Source organism: Aulonocara stuartgranti (genome assembly GCF_965226115.1).
Source record: "Aulonocara stuartgranti genome assembly, chromosome: 11".
Classification (NCBI taxonomy): domain Eukaryota; kingdom Metazoa; phylum Chordata; class Actinopteri; order Cichliformes; family Cichlidae; genus Aulonocara; species Aulonocara stuartgranti.
In genome coordinates, this window is record NC_138947.1 from 30,683,691 (window position 1) to 30,699,681 (window position 15,991).

The 15,991-nt window shown below is 46.5% G+C and overlaps 1 protein-coding gene across 4 annotated transcripts in view; it reads left to right on the forward strand.

Annotated features, from left to right (window-relative positions):
* zfpm2a (zinc finger protein, FOG family member 2a) overlaps positions 1–15,779 on the forward strand; it is a 121,886-nt gene extending 106,107 nt beyond the window's left edge. For all 4 annotated transcript variants that reach the window (XM_082552339.1, XM_082552338.1, XM_082552340.1 and 1 more), the window contains 3 exons: positions 11,269–11,475; positions 12,081–12,308; positions 12,661–15,779. In XM_082552339.1, the coding sequence (XP_082408465.1) occupies positions 11,269–11,475; positions 12,081–12,308; positions 12,661–15,194 (2,969 nt within the window). In that variant the 3' untranslated portion in view covers positions 15,195–15,779. The remainder of the gene's footprint in view (positions 1–11,268; positions 11,476–12,080; positions 12,309–12,660) is intronic.
* Positions 15,780–15,991: the final 212 nt, after the last annotated feature.

Here is a 15,991-nt window from a genome sequence, read left to right on the forward strand (position 1 = left end):
AGTGCCGCCCGCCCATTATAAGCCCTGTGTAGTATTACAATCTTCTCTCTCTATTGCCTTGGATTTGACTCTTTGGTATCTACTGCGTCCCACATATTGTCTACATATTCTGTCGTTGACCTTTGCTGTTGACCTCTCACATTCAGATAAACCAGCAGGATCTTTACGAGGAAGTCTCGTCATACTGCTGACACAGTTTCTTTCTTAAAGTGACCTCTGTATTCACAGACCCGCCCACCCCCGTCAATTATGAACTATCATGATAGAGTAGTAAATCTACTGCGCATCAACTGTGTGTATTCCATAAACAGACTAATACAATTGGCTGTATCAAATGGGATGTATATTAACAACAGTCGACCGTGCTCTCTCTCCCCCTGTCAGGATTCTATTATGGAGCATACTCCCGCCCCTTGTTTTGATACAGCGGTAATTTAAAGACCGATCTTAATTGACTTATTTTTTCCGCATGTCTGTCGGAGCTTGTGCATGCACTGCAATAAGAGTCTTGTTTCTTTATTGGGCCACACACAATGTACTGAGTTCAATTTTACCATTCATAATGAATGCAGCCTCGCCATTCAAATGCAGCCATAAGCACACAGCAGATAAGAATTTAATTAAATGTAGATTAAAACCAAACAGGAAAACACACTGGCTGATAATTTTTTATCACGTCCCCTGGTCATATTTTTTTTTTCTCCCCCCCCCTCTTCATACTTTCGACTTGTTCTTCCTTGGGCTACGTCTTTTTTCAGCTTGCCAAAAAAGTGGCGAAACCACCTCGCACATCTCACCGTGGCGCCGTGAGATTGTGTAAAAAATGCAAAACGAGGGGCGGTCACACGATTAATCAGAATCCTCGTGTCTGGGGGAGGAATGGAGGCTGGCGGAGGATTGAGTTGAGGTGGGGGTGGCTGGGAGGGGGTGAGTGCACAGGGGTGCAAGGAAGGAATTAGTTGCTTCATCCCGAATTTGCATCATATTCCAAAAGGACAATCCCAGCACTGTAGGCAAGGGGAAACATATCTCGCTCTCTGCAGGAACAATTAAATATTTCCTACAATGCTGAATAAATGTCACCTTCAGTATCAAATTGTCCATACTTGCTAAACATGTTGTTACAGTGAGTGCCTCGAAAGCATGCCCGAAAAGAGAGGAGCCACAATATTTTATTTATTTAATTTTTTTTAGATGTGGACCACAGCCTCAGCTAACTGTGCACCTCCAGGCACTAATAGTGTGTTGAACTCCACCGGGGATACCAGCGAGCAAGAGACAACTCCAGTCCTTGTCAGGGATTTCCCTCTGTTGGAGCCTTCCACCGGGGGTGCTCGGTTACATGCTAAACACACAGTGTTTGAACATTGCCACCCTGCTCGTCGTCCGTTTTAATTCCAATGAAAACTGACAGCCCTGGTGTTAATGACAAAGTAAACAGAGTTAGTTTCTGTTTTGCTTTTTTTCCTCCTCGGGAAATAAATGCATTAATTTCTCACCATCTGGCGTACTTATCACATAGCATATTTCAGCTTTTCCAACACTTTCAGACAGCTGTTGGGTTACCTGAGTGATTCCGCTCACAGTACGGCGGCTTCTTTTAATCGGAGGTGATGGTGTCATCGCCTGCGTGCACGTGTTCTGTTCTATTTCTTTTGCTCTCTTAATGCTGCTGTTGCATTAGCAGAGAGGTTAGAAACGTGGCGCTGGTAAGCGTGGCAGTGGACTTTAGTGTCCGTGCCATCCCCTGCCACCTCCACAGCGGCCGACACCGCCGTGCCGCTGCCTGCCCGGCTGCGCCTGTGCCTGCCTGCCCACCGCGCCGGTGCTGCATCTCAGTTCCACTCTATTACCCTCACGCAGGCGATTGGCCTTTTCTGTGGGGAAAAGAGCAATTTCCTGTCGCAGTCTGTTTGATCAAGTGCTAAACCCTTGTGATCAATAGAGAGACAGATGTCGGCTCCAGATGGCCGCGTGGTGATACCTGGGGCAGAGAGGGGGCTTGCCAGGACGACAGAATGGCAATGAGCAAGGGCAGCGGCTGTGCTCCCGATGCACTAGCCACCGAGACACAATGTGACAAACGCAATTAGGCCTTTTAGCCGCAGATTATTTATTTCTCTCGCAAAAACCGTCAGAAAATTTAATTAGCACATACTTTAAGCAATATGTAGAATTACCGGGGTGCAGAGATGGAGGGCATGCTGGGATGCTGCACGAGTGACTGGTGTGCGTGTCAGAGCGCGTGCGCGCGTGCATCGCTTGTCCTGTGAATACCAAATGAGCGTGCTTGTAAATAAGGCTGGCTTTGCAAATAAAACAAGCACATTTTTAAGGCAGAAATCGGTTGGTGTTCGTAAAGGAAGAAAAAAACAAAACACATAACTCTATAAATTCCGTTCCTCGTGACCAGATCAATAAATGTTGAATTCCAAAAAGGATGACAGGTGCATCTTTCTGGCTCTCTGTCCTTCTGGAGAGGAAAAAAATAACTGCCAGCACCAGAAGGCCAAAATAGACCTTTCCAAATAGGAGAGACAGAGGAGGAGAGAGGCTCCCATTTTTTTAAACGGCAAGCATTTGCATTAGGGCTGGCATCCACCATACACCACAAATACACACACACAATCACGCGCGCACACACATACACCCACACAAATGCAGACTGGCCAGGCAGCCCATGTGGCGTAGGGCCGGAGCCATGTTGGAGGAACCACTGAGGCGCATGGCGATGGCGCGTTGCTCTCCCAGGAAAACCAAACGCGTCGCCGTTGGCCCCGCGCCGTTCACCTGCTCCCGCCGAGGCATGATGGGTAGGGGGACACGGGCCACGGGGCCGCAGCTGGAGGGAAGGGAGGGGTAGAGTCTGCCGCGGTGTCCTGTCACGAGGGGTCTTCTGGTCCCATTAGCAGGGCTTGGTCAGGACGGGCCCCCAACCAGCCTGCCGCCGCAGCGGGGGCCGCAGTAAACACATGTCGACTGGCCACAACCAGGACACAGGCAGCACTACCCGCAGAGAAGGAGAGCTAATAGAGTGCTCAATGGGACAAACCTGTCCAAATAAAGAATAAAGCAGAGCGGAGAGAGGAGCCAGTCAGAGCTTTTCCTTTAATAGTCTACTCCACTTTACTGCGGACGAGGAGAAAGCTGACTGTGTGTGTGTGTGGCAGCTAATGAGGGAGAGAGCGAGCTTTGTACTGCAGGAATGTGGCTGTGTATTGTTTCAGACTGACAGCACAGAGATCCGGAAGCTTAAAACGTCCTCAGTAGAAATTTCGTGCTCGTGGGAGAAGGTTTAATTTGTTTGGAAAAACAGAAACGCATCCAAATGTTTTTGTGCATCTTTCTTTTTAAAATAAAAAACAACAAAAAAAGAGAGAGCGAACAGCAAAGCGGTTGATGTGCGGGTAATTCCTCCTATAATTTAATACATTTCATTAGAAAATAAATAAATCTGAAATTGAAATAGTCGGGCTCCGTCATAGCACCCTAATGGAGCAAAAATAGCTGCTAATTCACATTTCTATTTTCTTCTCCCTCAAAAATGATTACAACACCATTACCAGGCAAACATCCCCCTGCCAGCCAGTATCGTTCTCACTGTGCTTAACAAAAAAAGGGGAAAAACTACACAAATCTCCGGAGACCAGCCACGGAAATGTCTTTTAATTTCAAAGTGAAACATTTAATTCTTGCTCTGTGAAACATTTGCTGAATCACATCGTTGCATCATTTTTTTATATATTTTTTTTCAAAGACTTGATAAACGTGTGTGTTGAAAGACGTTGCTCCTTCTTCTTCAGCTTTTATGTCTTTGTTGCCTGTGAATGTATACAGTAGAGAGCGGCGTGTGTGAGGCTCCCCTGGGAGGACTTTTTAATTTGTGGATTCTGACCCTCGTGCCATTCGCTCAAGGCCATCCATGAGCTCTCGGTACCGGCTATATCTGGAAAAAAAAAAAAACACTTGATACTAAAATTAGTCCAGACACTGTAGTAGTGCAGAACGAGAGGAAAAATCTTGAGGAAGAGAGAGAGACAGACAGAGAGGTGTGTGTTTGGTGGGGGTGGGGGGGTCAGGCTCAAGTCAGGGCTCTGTAAACACATATTTACTGAACAACATTTATTATTACCCTGGAAAAAAGGACACTGTCTTCCTGCCAGACTTCTGAATTTTAATATATATTTTAATATAAAACATGTTGAAAAGTGACTAAACCACTCATGCAATTGCAGAAATGTGGCAACAACACACGCACGCACACATTTAAATAAAGAAAAGAGTGAGAAACATGAAACATAGCCCTGCGCACACCTAATATTCAGCCACAGATCGAATAGAAATGAGGTCGGGCGGATTCCTTTTGAGCCAAACGCCTTTTTTTTCTTTGTGAGAGTAAAATCTTTAGCACCTACCTGCAAGGATGTATAGGCAGACTGGCATCTGTGCTTGCCCTGCCATGTCTGAGGCATCTCTGCATCATCGTGGCAAAAAAAAAAAAAAAAAATCATCCAAGGACTGCAAGCTTGAGCAGGAGAAGAGTGCCTCCTAGTGGCAGAGAGCAAGCATGAACAGGATTGGAGGAAGCAGAGAGTGAAAGGGAGGGAGAGTCAATCTGTGTCAGAGCCTCGTGAAATAATAGTAGAGTCAGCTAATTCTAGTTTAGTGTACCGTCAATAATAGTAAGCTTGTTTGACCCGCGAATGATGTTCCAGCTCGGGTCCAAGCTCAGCGCTTTCCTTTCTTGCCGCCGGCTCGCTCTGGCTCGGGGGACTGTGACGGCTGGTTTGACAGCCGTGAGTCATCCTAATGTGCTCGACTCTGGTGATCCAGAAACAGTCCAAATATTTACCAGTATTCACCAGAGGTGTGGACTCGAGTCACATGACTTGGACTCGAGTCAGACTCGAGTCATTAATTTTATGACTTTAGACTTGACTTGAAAAAATGTTCTAAGACTTGTGACTTGACTTGGACTTTTACACCAATGACTTGGGACTTGAATTGGACTTGAACCGGTTTACTTGAAAAGACTTGATATTTCACCCCAAATATAAAATTTAACATACATATTATATAGAGATTGAAAATGTGACGTCATTCACGGGTAAAACCGCAAATGATTCTGGGAACTCGTGGCAAGAGGTACTAGCGCACGCAGGCTTTCAATTGAAATCAGTCACACAGCGATAAAAAGAAACACAAAAATGGCAAGAAGCTGTTGTATTATTAACTGCAATAGCCGGTCGCATGACAGCCACGGGAAGCCGACGGGTAAAGAGATCGGTTGTTATCGGATTACGTCGTTGAAGAGAAATTGTTCGAGCCATGTTTCCGAAGTGACAAACAGGCGACTGGATTGCAGCCATTCAAAGACCAAATATAACGTCCCAGAACACTCCAGCTCACAGGTTAGTCTGCTCCAAGCATTCCCACAAAGGTCAGTCTGCTGTTGTAGTTAATGCGTCATTTTCATAACATAATTGGTGATATAGGTTACAAGCAAGTCTGGCGCTGAACAGAAATTGTCGCGCTATGCTCCTTTATTTATTGTGTTTATTGTGCATAAATAGTGAATTGTCCTGACACAATATTGTGTTTCGCTTCTGTTATTATGGTACATTGACAAAAACATATACTTTTATTCACAGGATAAAACAGGTTTTTTGTATCACTAATTGCCCAGTGCGATTACAGCATACAATATTATTGTCACTGCTACATTTCTGTGATGCTACCAGAAATTATTTCCACTACTAATTAATTACCATTGAGCTCAAAGGTCCTATTAATAAACGGTTAAGGAATGTGTATTTATGACAACAATTTGTGAGACTGGTAAACTTATGATACGTACGATGGTCTTTCGTTCTACACGGTGCATTTCAAGGTCCTGCACCCATCCGTCGGTAAACTGTACCTGGGCTTGTTGCAGTGACCTGAAGTTACTAAACTTCATGAGTGTATGCACTCACTCCAAGAACCGTATGATTATAAATATGCATATAAATATGCTAAGATGAGATAGCTGACTTCATCTAACTAGCAAATGTTGTCCAGGCTACGTTGGTGATACAGTTTTTTTTTAATGTGTGTGATATTTTTGTCATGCGATTTTAAAGCTGGTCCTACAACCGCATCCAAGAATGACATGCAGCTTATCTCAGAACTGTCGGTGAAAATTATTCTTGGAGCTAGGTTTAATTGAGCTGCATTTTAAAGAGGTGCAATTTCACAATTTGTGTATATTTTCTAAGTTCACTATTTTGTCATGTGTTGAGAAAAACACAGATTTAAAAATTACATGGTCTAATATTTACATTTAGCATATAACTGCAACATTATTTTTTCGTTTGTTTTTTTTAAAGACTCGAAAGGACTTGAAATTCAAAGTTTCAGACTTGTGACTTGACTCGGACTTTTACACCAGTGACTTGAGACTCGACTCTGACTTGCCTGACATTACTTGAGACTTGACTTGAGACTTGAGGATAAAGACTTGAGACTTACTTGAGACTTGCAAAACAATGACTTGGTCCCACCTCTGGTATTCACGAGGAGGATGTGTTTAGCGTTTGTCACGGCACCATCGGGTCCGCTCGTCAGGTGCAGATACAGATATTATTCATCCACGTATTAGTATTTCCACCGGATCCGTTGGGTTGGCGGGTAGGGAGGAAGTTGTTTATTGTGTCAGGTTGTAATTCACTCCTTCTCTGATTGGAGCTTTGTGAAAGCTAAAAAGAAGAAGAAGAAGCGGTGACTAACGGTGCACAGCTACTTGATATTCGTAGGTGCAAGCAGCTTGTTCCCATTTGACCAGGAGGAGTCGGAGCTGATTTAAAGACAAGAAGAGTAGAGGTCTTTAATTACAACCCTCTCTGTGGCTTCAGGCACCACTGGCCTCACTTCACAATTAAGACCAGCAGTTAGCGCAGAGCCAACAGACGGAGACGAGCACTTTAAGAAGCCGAGGGAAAAAAAGAAAAAAGAAGTCTCCACAACATCATTCTTGACAAAGGAACATCTTTTTTTCTTGTCTTTTTTTGCTATCTAGAATTAGATATTTTAACCTTTTGCTCTTTTCTACAACATAATGGGATCAGCAAGCACTTCGGCACAAGTATACCTCACAGATCTCCCTTTCAAGCTCGGCCATTTCTTCACCTGCAGTGTTTCTTTGTAACACATGACCCCACGATGCATTCAGATAATGCCGACGGGCCGGCGTTAGTGTTCCCAGAAGCACCGTTCAACCCCTCCCATAACACACAGGCTGGTATGCAGCGGGACTGTACTCCAGTGCCGTAATGGCCTCTGCAACGGTAATGTGTTTGGACAGATGGGAGAGGCAAGTGCTGATGTGCTTAACTACGCATTTTACAGCTAAACTATTAAAGAGTTGTGCTGTTTACACACCAACATTTGAATACCTGTCTTCAGGCCAGTTTAATTATCCGGGCCCTTCTGTTATTTCTGCTGCTTTGTTGTCTCTCAGCTTTTCGCACGAGGCATGAGAGATTTGTTTGCAACTTCATTAAGATATGGCGCTGGTGGTGGTGGTAGCGGTTTGCAGGGTGCACAAAAAAAAAGAAAAATAAAGGGGGGGAAGAAAAATATTTGAAAAAATTCCTGCTCAAGTATCTCATATTCTCTTCTACCAACACCACCCCCCAACACACACACCCACCCATCCACACAGATACTGTACACATCCGTTTTTCTTATAAAGTCATTTAAAGTGAGAAAATTAAAAAATGCCCCTGTGATGCGTGCACTTTGAAATCTCTCAGGGCTTTAGGCAAAGGGGAGGGGACAGACGCCCCCAGTGCCTGCGATTCATCCTGAGACGTTTGATTAGTTTATGAGTGCTTATAGAGGGGTGGGGGGGAGAGAAGGGTTTGCATTATAATTTTTGTTTCATGAATTCCTTCATATGTTCATCTTCAGCTGCGCGTTCAAATAAACCATTAATCAAACAGAGGAGAAGAGAAGGGAGAGGGCATTTAGCCAGCAGAGCCACAGTCTCGGGGCCTCAGTGAGCTGGTGGATATGGTATTGAGAGACTGTAGGAAGCAGTGGTTTTTAATTATCTGGACTACGTACAGGATGCCGTTTTTGATTGTTTTAATGAGGCAGCTGGCCTATTGTCTCCCTTAATTCCTCCATTGTTTTTAGAATATGTCATAGTTCTTTATTCTTTTATCAGGTGCTCTGCAGGAGGATTTAGACAATAGCCTTCATTCCAACTGCATTGGCCACTGCACAAAGGCAGCTCACACTGCAGACAGCAGGCAAACAAGTGCAAATCACAAGCTGCACTTTTCCCAGCCTTTTCCCCCAGTTTCACAACTTAACGCTTTTGGTCTTTCACTCTTAACTCTTGACCCTCACTCCCACCCCCCTCGCACACATACCCCCACCCCTGCTTTCCTTTCCTTTCTTTCATTTCCCATTGCACCATGGGCATAGGTGGCCCGCCCCGTGTTTCTGTGATTTAAATCACCTGTCACGGAAAAGGGCCATCAGAGGCAAACGGGCATGACGGATTTTTCGAGAGCGCTCCTTCATGGGGTATTTGTTTTTTGTCTGTTGCCCACCTGACGCCTCCACGCAGTCGCTTTTCAGAGCCTTGTATCTCCATATGTGCATGAAACGGACATGTTTCTGCACACTCGTTCTGTGAATGCACACATCTCTGCGCGCCCGCACCGTGGGCACGCATACGCATGCATGTTTGTTTATGTGAGGATGCTATGGCTGCACACTTAATCATATCAATTTCAGATTTGTGACACAAAGCTACGCAAAGGATGCATGTCAAGTCTGAATGTAGATGCGTAACGTGTAGAGCTGTAATAATCAAAAATCAGAGGGGAAGCAGCTGCTTGTTTCCAGTTCTCATTCTGATGACAATATGCTTTAAACTACACTTATAATCCTGCAGCCTGAGCTCATGTACCTTACTAGCCTGTCTTGGTTGAGTGAGTGAGTGGAACGAGCAGAGTGCTGCCTCTGTGTTTTGTGCGGCTCACTAAAACTGGGACATGCAGTCCTAAAAAACTCACTCCCAGCATTCTCACACACAACAGATGGATCTGTAGCATTCTTGGCTGAAGGGATGCAATCTGAGCGCATATTCCTCCATGAAAATGCAGTTTAAAAAAAAAAAAAAGGCGAAAGATTTCCATCAGACTCCACATAATCTGCTTCATTTTCAGCTGAGAGAGCATACAGCATCTTTGATTTTGATTGATCTTCCCCACCCCACCCAAGAAAACACTGATTTGTATCTGAGCGCCGAGGCCTCGTTGGTAATTCCCTTTGTAAGCGCGTTTTTGAACTAAGGAATCCTCGCGGAGGAGAGAAACTTTTTTTTTTGTGGCTATGGCTGCGATATATTCCACCGCCATTGTCAGTGGCAGTTTGTATCTACCTTGATGGTAACTTGGGCAGACAGTGGAGAGGAGTTTTGTTATTTTAATTAGGAGATAAAAATTCAAAGGGCCTCTCCAGGCAGTGTGTGGTATGACAGAATCAAAACGATGAAGTGGAGCGGCCTGAAGTGTGTGTCTCGTCACAGCAGATTGGACGACAGATAGGCACTGCTCTTTAAAGTGGCGCTGGGACGCACGCGCCCATGCACACACACACTCAAGGGGAAGGGGAAGTGTGCACACAAATGGGACTTTGAGAGATAGCATATTTTAATACCATTTCAGTCCTTTGACACATTTGTGCTGGTCTAATTTCCAGTGCTTCACCAGCAGATAGGAGAGGGCTAGAGAGGTTTTAATCAGGACAGTGATGCGAAATCTTAAATATTCAATTTCCTGTTGAAATAACGGGGCACCTCATTCTGCAGACTTAACAGCGATTTGGACGTAACGCGTGCCGTGGCGGCGTAAAGACTTGGCGGCTCCGTCTCTGTGGCCGTGCCTCTAATAAACAGACAGAAAAGTGGATTGCTCCTTCTTGCACCTTCGCCGTGTCTGCAGGGCGGTTTTAAACCTGGTGATTCACAGGTTTTGTGTAAACATGAGTAATCAGTGTTGCCCATGTGCCGGGGCTTTCTATAGCAGTGTCCCCCTGCCTTCACACCTCTCCTCAGGACTCTCTTTATTCCGCATCAGCCAGGGCTCAAATCACATGTCTCCCGTCGCCGCCTCCCCCCTTCTCAGCCTGACACTCCGTCGGTATGTTTGCACATCTTTGAAAGCTAACAGCACGCTTTAATTAATTGTCCAGCTTTCCTCAGAAACAATGTCCTAATTCTGCCATTTAGCGGCGGCGTATCATAGTTTGTTGTTATCTCCCCAGCCAGATTTCTGTAAATAGTCATATTAAAAACTTTAATCTCTTCAATGGAAAATGAAGTGCAGCTGAAAAGCCTGTCATGTGCTGAGATAAATATTATCTAAGCTAAAACCTTCACTCTCTCCCTCTGCCACCCTCCCTCCCTGCTTCCTCCTGCACACCGCCCCACCCCACCCTTTCTCCGACTTAATGAATATGTTCAGAAGATTTCAGAGGAATGTTTAATCCCAAAACACAACAATCTAATATTATGGAGGCCCTGTCTCAGTGTTCTAGCTGACTACAGCACTCTAGACTACAGTTTAGCCCAGCTGAGGTGCACTTTGCTTCTGGATATGAGTGCCAGGAGCCTTGAAAGAAATTTGAGTGGCAGTAAAAAAAAAGATGAAGGATATTCACCAAAATTATCGAGAAAATAAAAGTACGCGAGATTTGTGCCCTCACGCCAACGTAAACAGTCACCCTGCTCACGGTGCTGAAAAATGACATTTAAAAAAAGCGAGTGTCTTTCAGGAGAGTGCGAAGAATCTACACATCTCAGTGTTTTCATTGATACAGCAGAAAGAAAGAAAAACTGTCGCACTAAAAACTGCTGCCAGCTTGCTGACAGTTATCAAGAGTAATATTGGCGCTGACTTTAGAAAACACATGTTCCTGCTAAGAACTTTCCGTTCTGGTTTATTTTTTTGTCATTTTGATGACCTGACCCTTTGTATTTCTGACGATTTGTTATTTAAGAATACTATCAAGACTTCAGGATGATTCATTCAAGCTCCGCAGTTACGCAACACCCATTCAAGTGTTTGACTTGTGCGCAAGCAATTACCATTTCTCCTTCTGCGTAATGCTCTGACATTTAAGACCAGAATTAGTCGCGCGCGCACGAAACGGCGCTCTCTCCTCCCTCGCAGCAGGCGTTTAAACGTCTCCTCTATCTCCTGTTTTGTCCAGGTGGCCAACTGTGGTGCACTACCACCAAGAACATGATGGAGGGCGAGGAGCTGGTGGCGTTTGCGGTGGACTTTGACTCCCGTCTGCAGCCGGTGAACCACATGTCTCTGAGTGAGGGCATGTACCCAGCCAGGCTGCTGGACAGCATCCAGCTCCTGCCGCAGCAGGCTGCCATGGCTTCCATCCTGCCCACTGCCATCGTCAACAGTGAGTGTCTGCACATGCACCGGCACCGGAGCTGGAACGAGATGTGCTTTTGTTTAGACATGCACAATCGCACTTCTGTTCTGTCTCTCTCTCACACACACACACACACACACACACCAGTCCACAGCCTGCACTCAGTCACCTGCTTAACAAGGAGCGTCGTCTCCGCCCGGGCGTAGATTAACCCAGATGAGTCTCTGCGCTGGAGATAAGAGCCATCGACCTTCAAGTTTGGGGGGGTTCACATAAACACACTGAGGCTCGAACTAACGTGTTAATTGCAAAATACACGCCTCATGCAAATAGTGTGTTTGTTTACTTAGCGAGGGCTATCTGGGTTCAGCTCGACAGGGAGGCTTCTGTAAGCAGATGGTCCAGTGTTCTTGTTTGCCCTTGAGAAAGGGCACCAACCCACTGGTAGCAACACAGCGATATGCTGCAGCCGAGGATTTGGTGGAAAAGCCTTTAACGCAGGCTTTGAGAGGCAGGACTGTAGACGTATGAGAGGAGCTTGCGCAGGCCCTTTATCTGTAAATATAAAAGTGCTGTTTGTATCCTGATGTCACATCCCCTCTGTCCCTTTCTGTCTCCCCACCCCTCTCCAGAGGACATCTTCCCCTGCAAAGCATGTGGAATCTGGTTTAGGAGCGAGAGGAACCTGCAGGCTCATCTCATGTACTACTGCAGCGGGCGGCAGAGGGAGCCAGAGACGGTGGTGGAGGAGAATGACAGTGGCCCACACCAGACCCCCAGTATCTGTCCCTTTCCACAGTGCAATAAGAGCTTCTCCGGACCCAGGGCCCTAGAAATGCACTTGAGCACCTCGCACAGTGGTGAGTATTAAGGTCATGGGTCAGAGAGGCAACAGATATCTTTTTTTTTTTTTTTTTAATGTATGGATCCCCCAAAAGCCAAAGTTCACTAAATATTAAATGAAAGCCTGCATTTATTCACATGGTCTTTAGGCTGGCTTGAAAAAAACCCCAACTGTCATATATTTTGAGGAATATACATATCGTACTGTCAGCTGGTATAGTTGACAGTTTATCCTTGAGCCATAAAAAATAGAGTGGATGGGAATAAGCTTGGCATAATGCATGAGTGTTTGATGGTTTCTACAGTTAACTCTAAAGGAGAAGTGGGAGGCGAGATTCTGAGCATTTTTCCCTTTTATCTCCTTCACAGGTGTCAAAATGGAAGAGAGCCTCCCTCCTGGCACCAGCTTGAAATGCACAATCTGTAACTACACGGCAGATTCTCTTATTACATTCCAGCATCACATCATGTCTCACCTGTCACAGGCGGCCTTCAGATGCAATCACTGCCATATCAGCTTCCAGAGCCACAGGGAACTCTTACAGCATCAGGACTTACATGGGCACGGCAGCAAACTTCACAGGGAAGGTAACGGCACAGAGCACTCCCCCAGGGGGCCGGAGGAAAGCCTCCAGCAGCAGCAGCAGCAGGCCCGCACTGAGCTGGCCAACAGGAAGGACGCTCTGCTCGGAAGTCCCAAAGGGACCCTCAACAAGGAGACCAGCACAGACGGGGAAGCTGACAAGACTGAGAAGAAGCCCATGCTGTCTGTTCAGAAGGGAGAGGCCCACCCAGGCAGCAAAGCCAGTTTTTCTTACACTAGGATCAAGTCTGAGCCCTCCAGCCCCCGACTGGCCTCCTCCCCTGTGCAGCATAACATGCCTACATTTCCCATGGGCCCCTTCTTGTCTCAGTTTGCGTTCTCCCAAGACATTTCAGTAGTCCCGCAGGCTTCTGAGATTCTGGCTAAAATGTCAGAGCTAGTTCACCGGAGGCTGCGCCACGGAGGGAACAGCTACCCCCCTGTCATCTACAGTCCTCTTATGCCCAAAGGGGCCACCTGTTTTGAATGCAATATCACCTTCAGCAACCTGGACAACTATTTGGTCCACAAAAAGCACTACTGTAACAGCCGCTGGCAGCACATGGCCAAGTCCCCCGACTTCTCTGCCCTCTCGGATAAGGTCCCCGAGGCAGTCAGCCCCAACAGCGGTCACAGTTCTGTTAGCATGTTGGCCGGCTGCCACCCGTCGGAGGCTGACAGCCACCTCATGCAGTCAGCTTGCCTGAACTCCAGCGTGTTGGACATGATCAACGCTGGGGCTAAAGGCCCCGATAAGGATCTAGCAGGACAGGTGAAGAAGGTCTCCACGCCAACTGGGGCTGAGGAGAGGCTGAATGACAAGCAGATGGAGGGGAAGAGCCCCAGCACAGGTTTGGTGGAAAGTGACAACGATCCGACCAAGACGACTTGCGACGCCTGTAATATCACGTTCAGTCGTCACGAGACCTACATGGTCCACAAGCAGTACTACTGCGCCACTCGTCATGATCCCCCCATGAAACGCATGCCCACCAACAAGGTGCCCTCCATGCAGAGAACCATGAGGAGTCGTAAGCGCAGGAAGATGTATGAGATGTGTCTCCCGGATCAGGACCATCAGAGGCCCCCTATGGGTCAGCCAGGTTTCCTTGGGGTTCCTCCCATGAACCCTTGCACATCCCAGGAAGCTGTAGAGAGCCTTTCAGACCGCTTCCATCCCCGCTGTGATATGTTCCCAAGTATGGTACCTAAACACCTGGAGGCATCTCTGACTGTCACCAAACCCGTTCTGGCTCCCAAATGCAACATCGTGGAGCCACAGGAGCTGGACGCTCCCATTGACCTTAGCAAAAAATGCTCGCCGGTATCCGACAAGTCATGTAGCTCTCCCAAAAGACTTTTGGACTATCATGAATGCGCAGTGTGCAAGATAAGTTTTAACAAAGTGGAGAACTACCTGGCGCACAAACAGAACTTTTGCCCCGCAACGGCCGCCGCCACTGCCGCACAGCAGCCACAACAGCAACAACAGCACAATGAGAGCGGCGGCCTGGAGACGACCATGTTCCCAGATGTGAAGAGTGAAAGCAGCGGTAACCCGGATGAAGTCTACGATAAGAACCCAGGCAAATGTGAGAAGAATGGCAACGGGAAGGTGATGGTGCAGAATGGAGGCATGTTTCCTCCACACCTGGGGCCCGTGCCGGGTCTCAAGTCTTTCGCTGAACCCCAGCTCATCCCATCAAAAGAGGACAGCAAGAATATGTTTCTGCCCCACTGCCTCTACCCTGGAGCAATAAAGAAGGTCAAAGGTCCTGAGCAAATATCGCCGTATTTTGGGATAAAACCAACTGACTACGGGGGGCCAGCGGTGCAGGGAGAGACCGGTGAACAGGAGCAAAGTGTTAATGGGGGAGGAGGTGCTGGAGGAGGAGAGACGGGAACAACCAGAGAGCAGGCCACACAGCCTGCTGCTAACGGCTGCCCTCACCCTGGCAAGGAACCCCTTCCCCTCCTGCCCAAAAACCGAGGCATGGTCATTGTCAACGGGGGGCATAAGTCCGAGGAGCGTTCAGGCACAGCACCGCCGCAGCAAGAGAACCAGCCCCAGCCAGACAGCCAGCCCCCCAATCCCTCACCGACGTGGGCCACCGAAAATCAGACCGACTCCAACGAGAACATGTCGCCTTCCTCCAAGTCCCCAAACGAGGAGGCGGTGCCCACAGCCAATAAGGGCGTGAACGGCTCCGGAAGCGGCAAGTACTGCCGCCTCTGTGACATCCAGTTCAACAACCTGTCAAACTTTATTACCCATAAGAAGTTTTACTGTTCGTCACATGCTGCCGAGCATGTAAAATAAGAGAAGACACGTTCTTCATCCTCCCCCTCGCTCCTTCCCCCGACACCTTCCCCCCCTTACTGACTTTTCCTCCTTTCTTTTTTTTTTGGTACACTGTTGTGTCTGGAATAGTGCATCATGCAGTGCTAACCGCTGCTTGTGGACAATCAAGAGAAGCTTCTTCTTTCATCGTTTTAAGACTTACAAATGCAAAACCATTGGTTTAAAAAAAAAGAAAAGAAAAGAAAAAGAAAAATGGATCAAGAATAATATTGGTGCCACTTTCACATTAATTTATTTTACAATCAGTATTAATAGGAGTAGTGGTCTTAATTTAAATTCAAAATGAAATTTATATCAGAGTTGTTTGTAATGTTATTGTATAGTCATTCTTGTGTAGCACACATATTGTTTACACTGTAATGTAGGCTCAATGAAACAATAGACAATACAAAAATGAGATGCATTTTAGACACAAAAATAGCTACTGAGGCACTTGTGTATTCTTATTTGCTGTACCAGTTTCTGTATATGGCCAAAATGTCACTTGCAGTTTGCTACTAATGACTTGTTAGCCTTAAAAAGCCGCCGTTTTGGGGGGGTGGGTGGGGGTGATCACCTGGCACAACCCTGCATCTCACATTTTGGCATATACACATGGCTTTGCATACATATGTGGCTGTTTGTCCCTGTCTCTTTTCTTCAACTCAGATGTGGATGTTTTCATGAGGATGGCAGCATTCTTGTATAGTACTCGTATTTCTGTTTGATGATACACTTTGGTCTCCCTTTTTCAAATTTTGCTCTCAATGCAATAC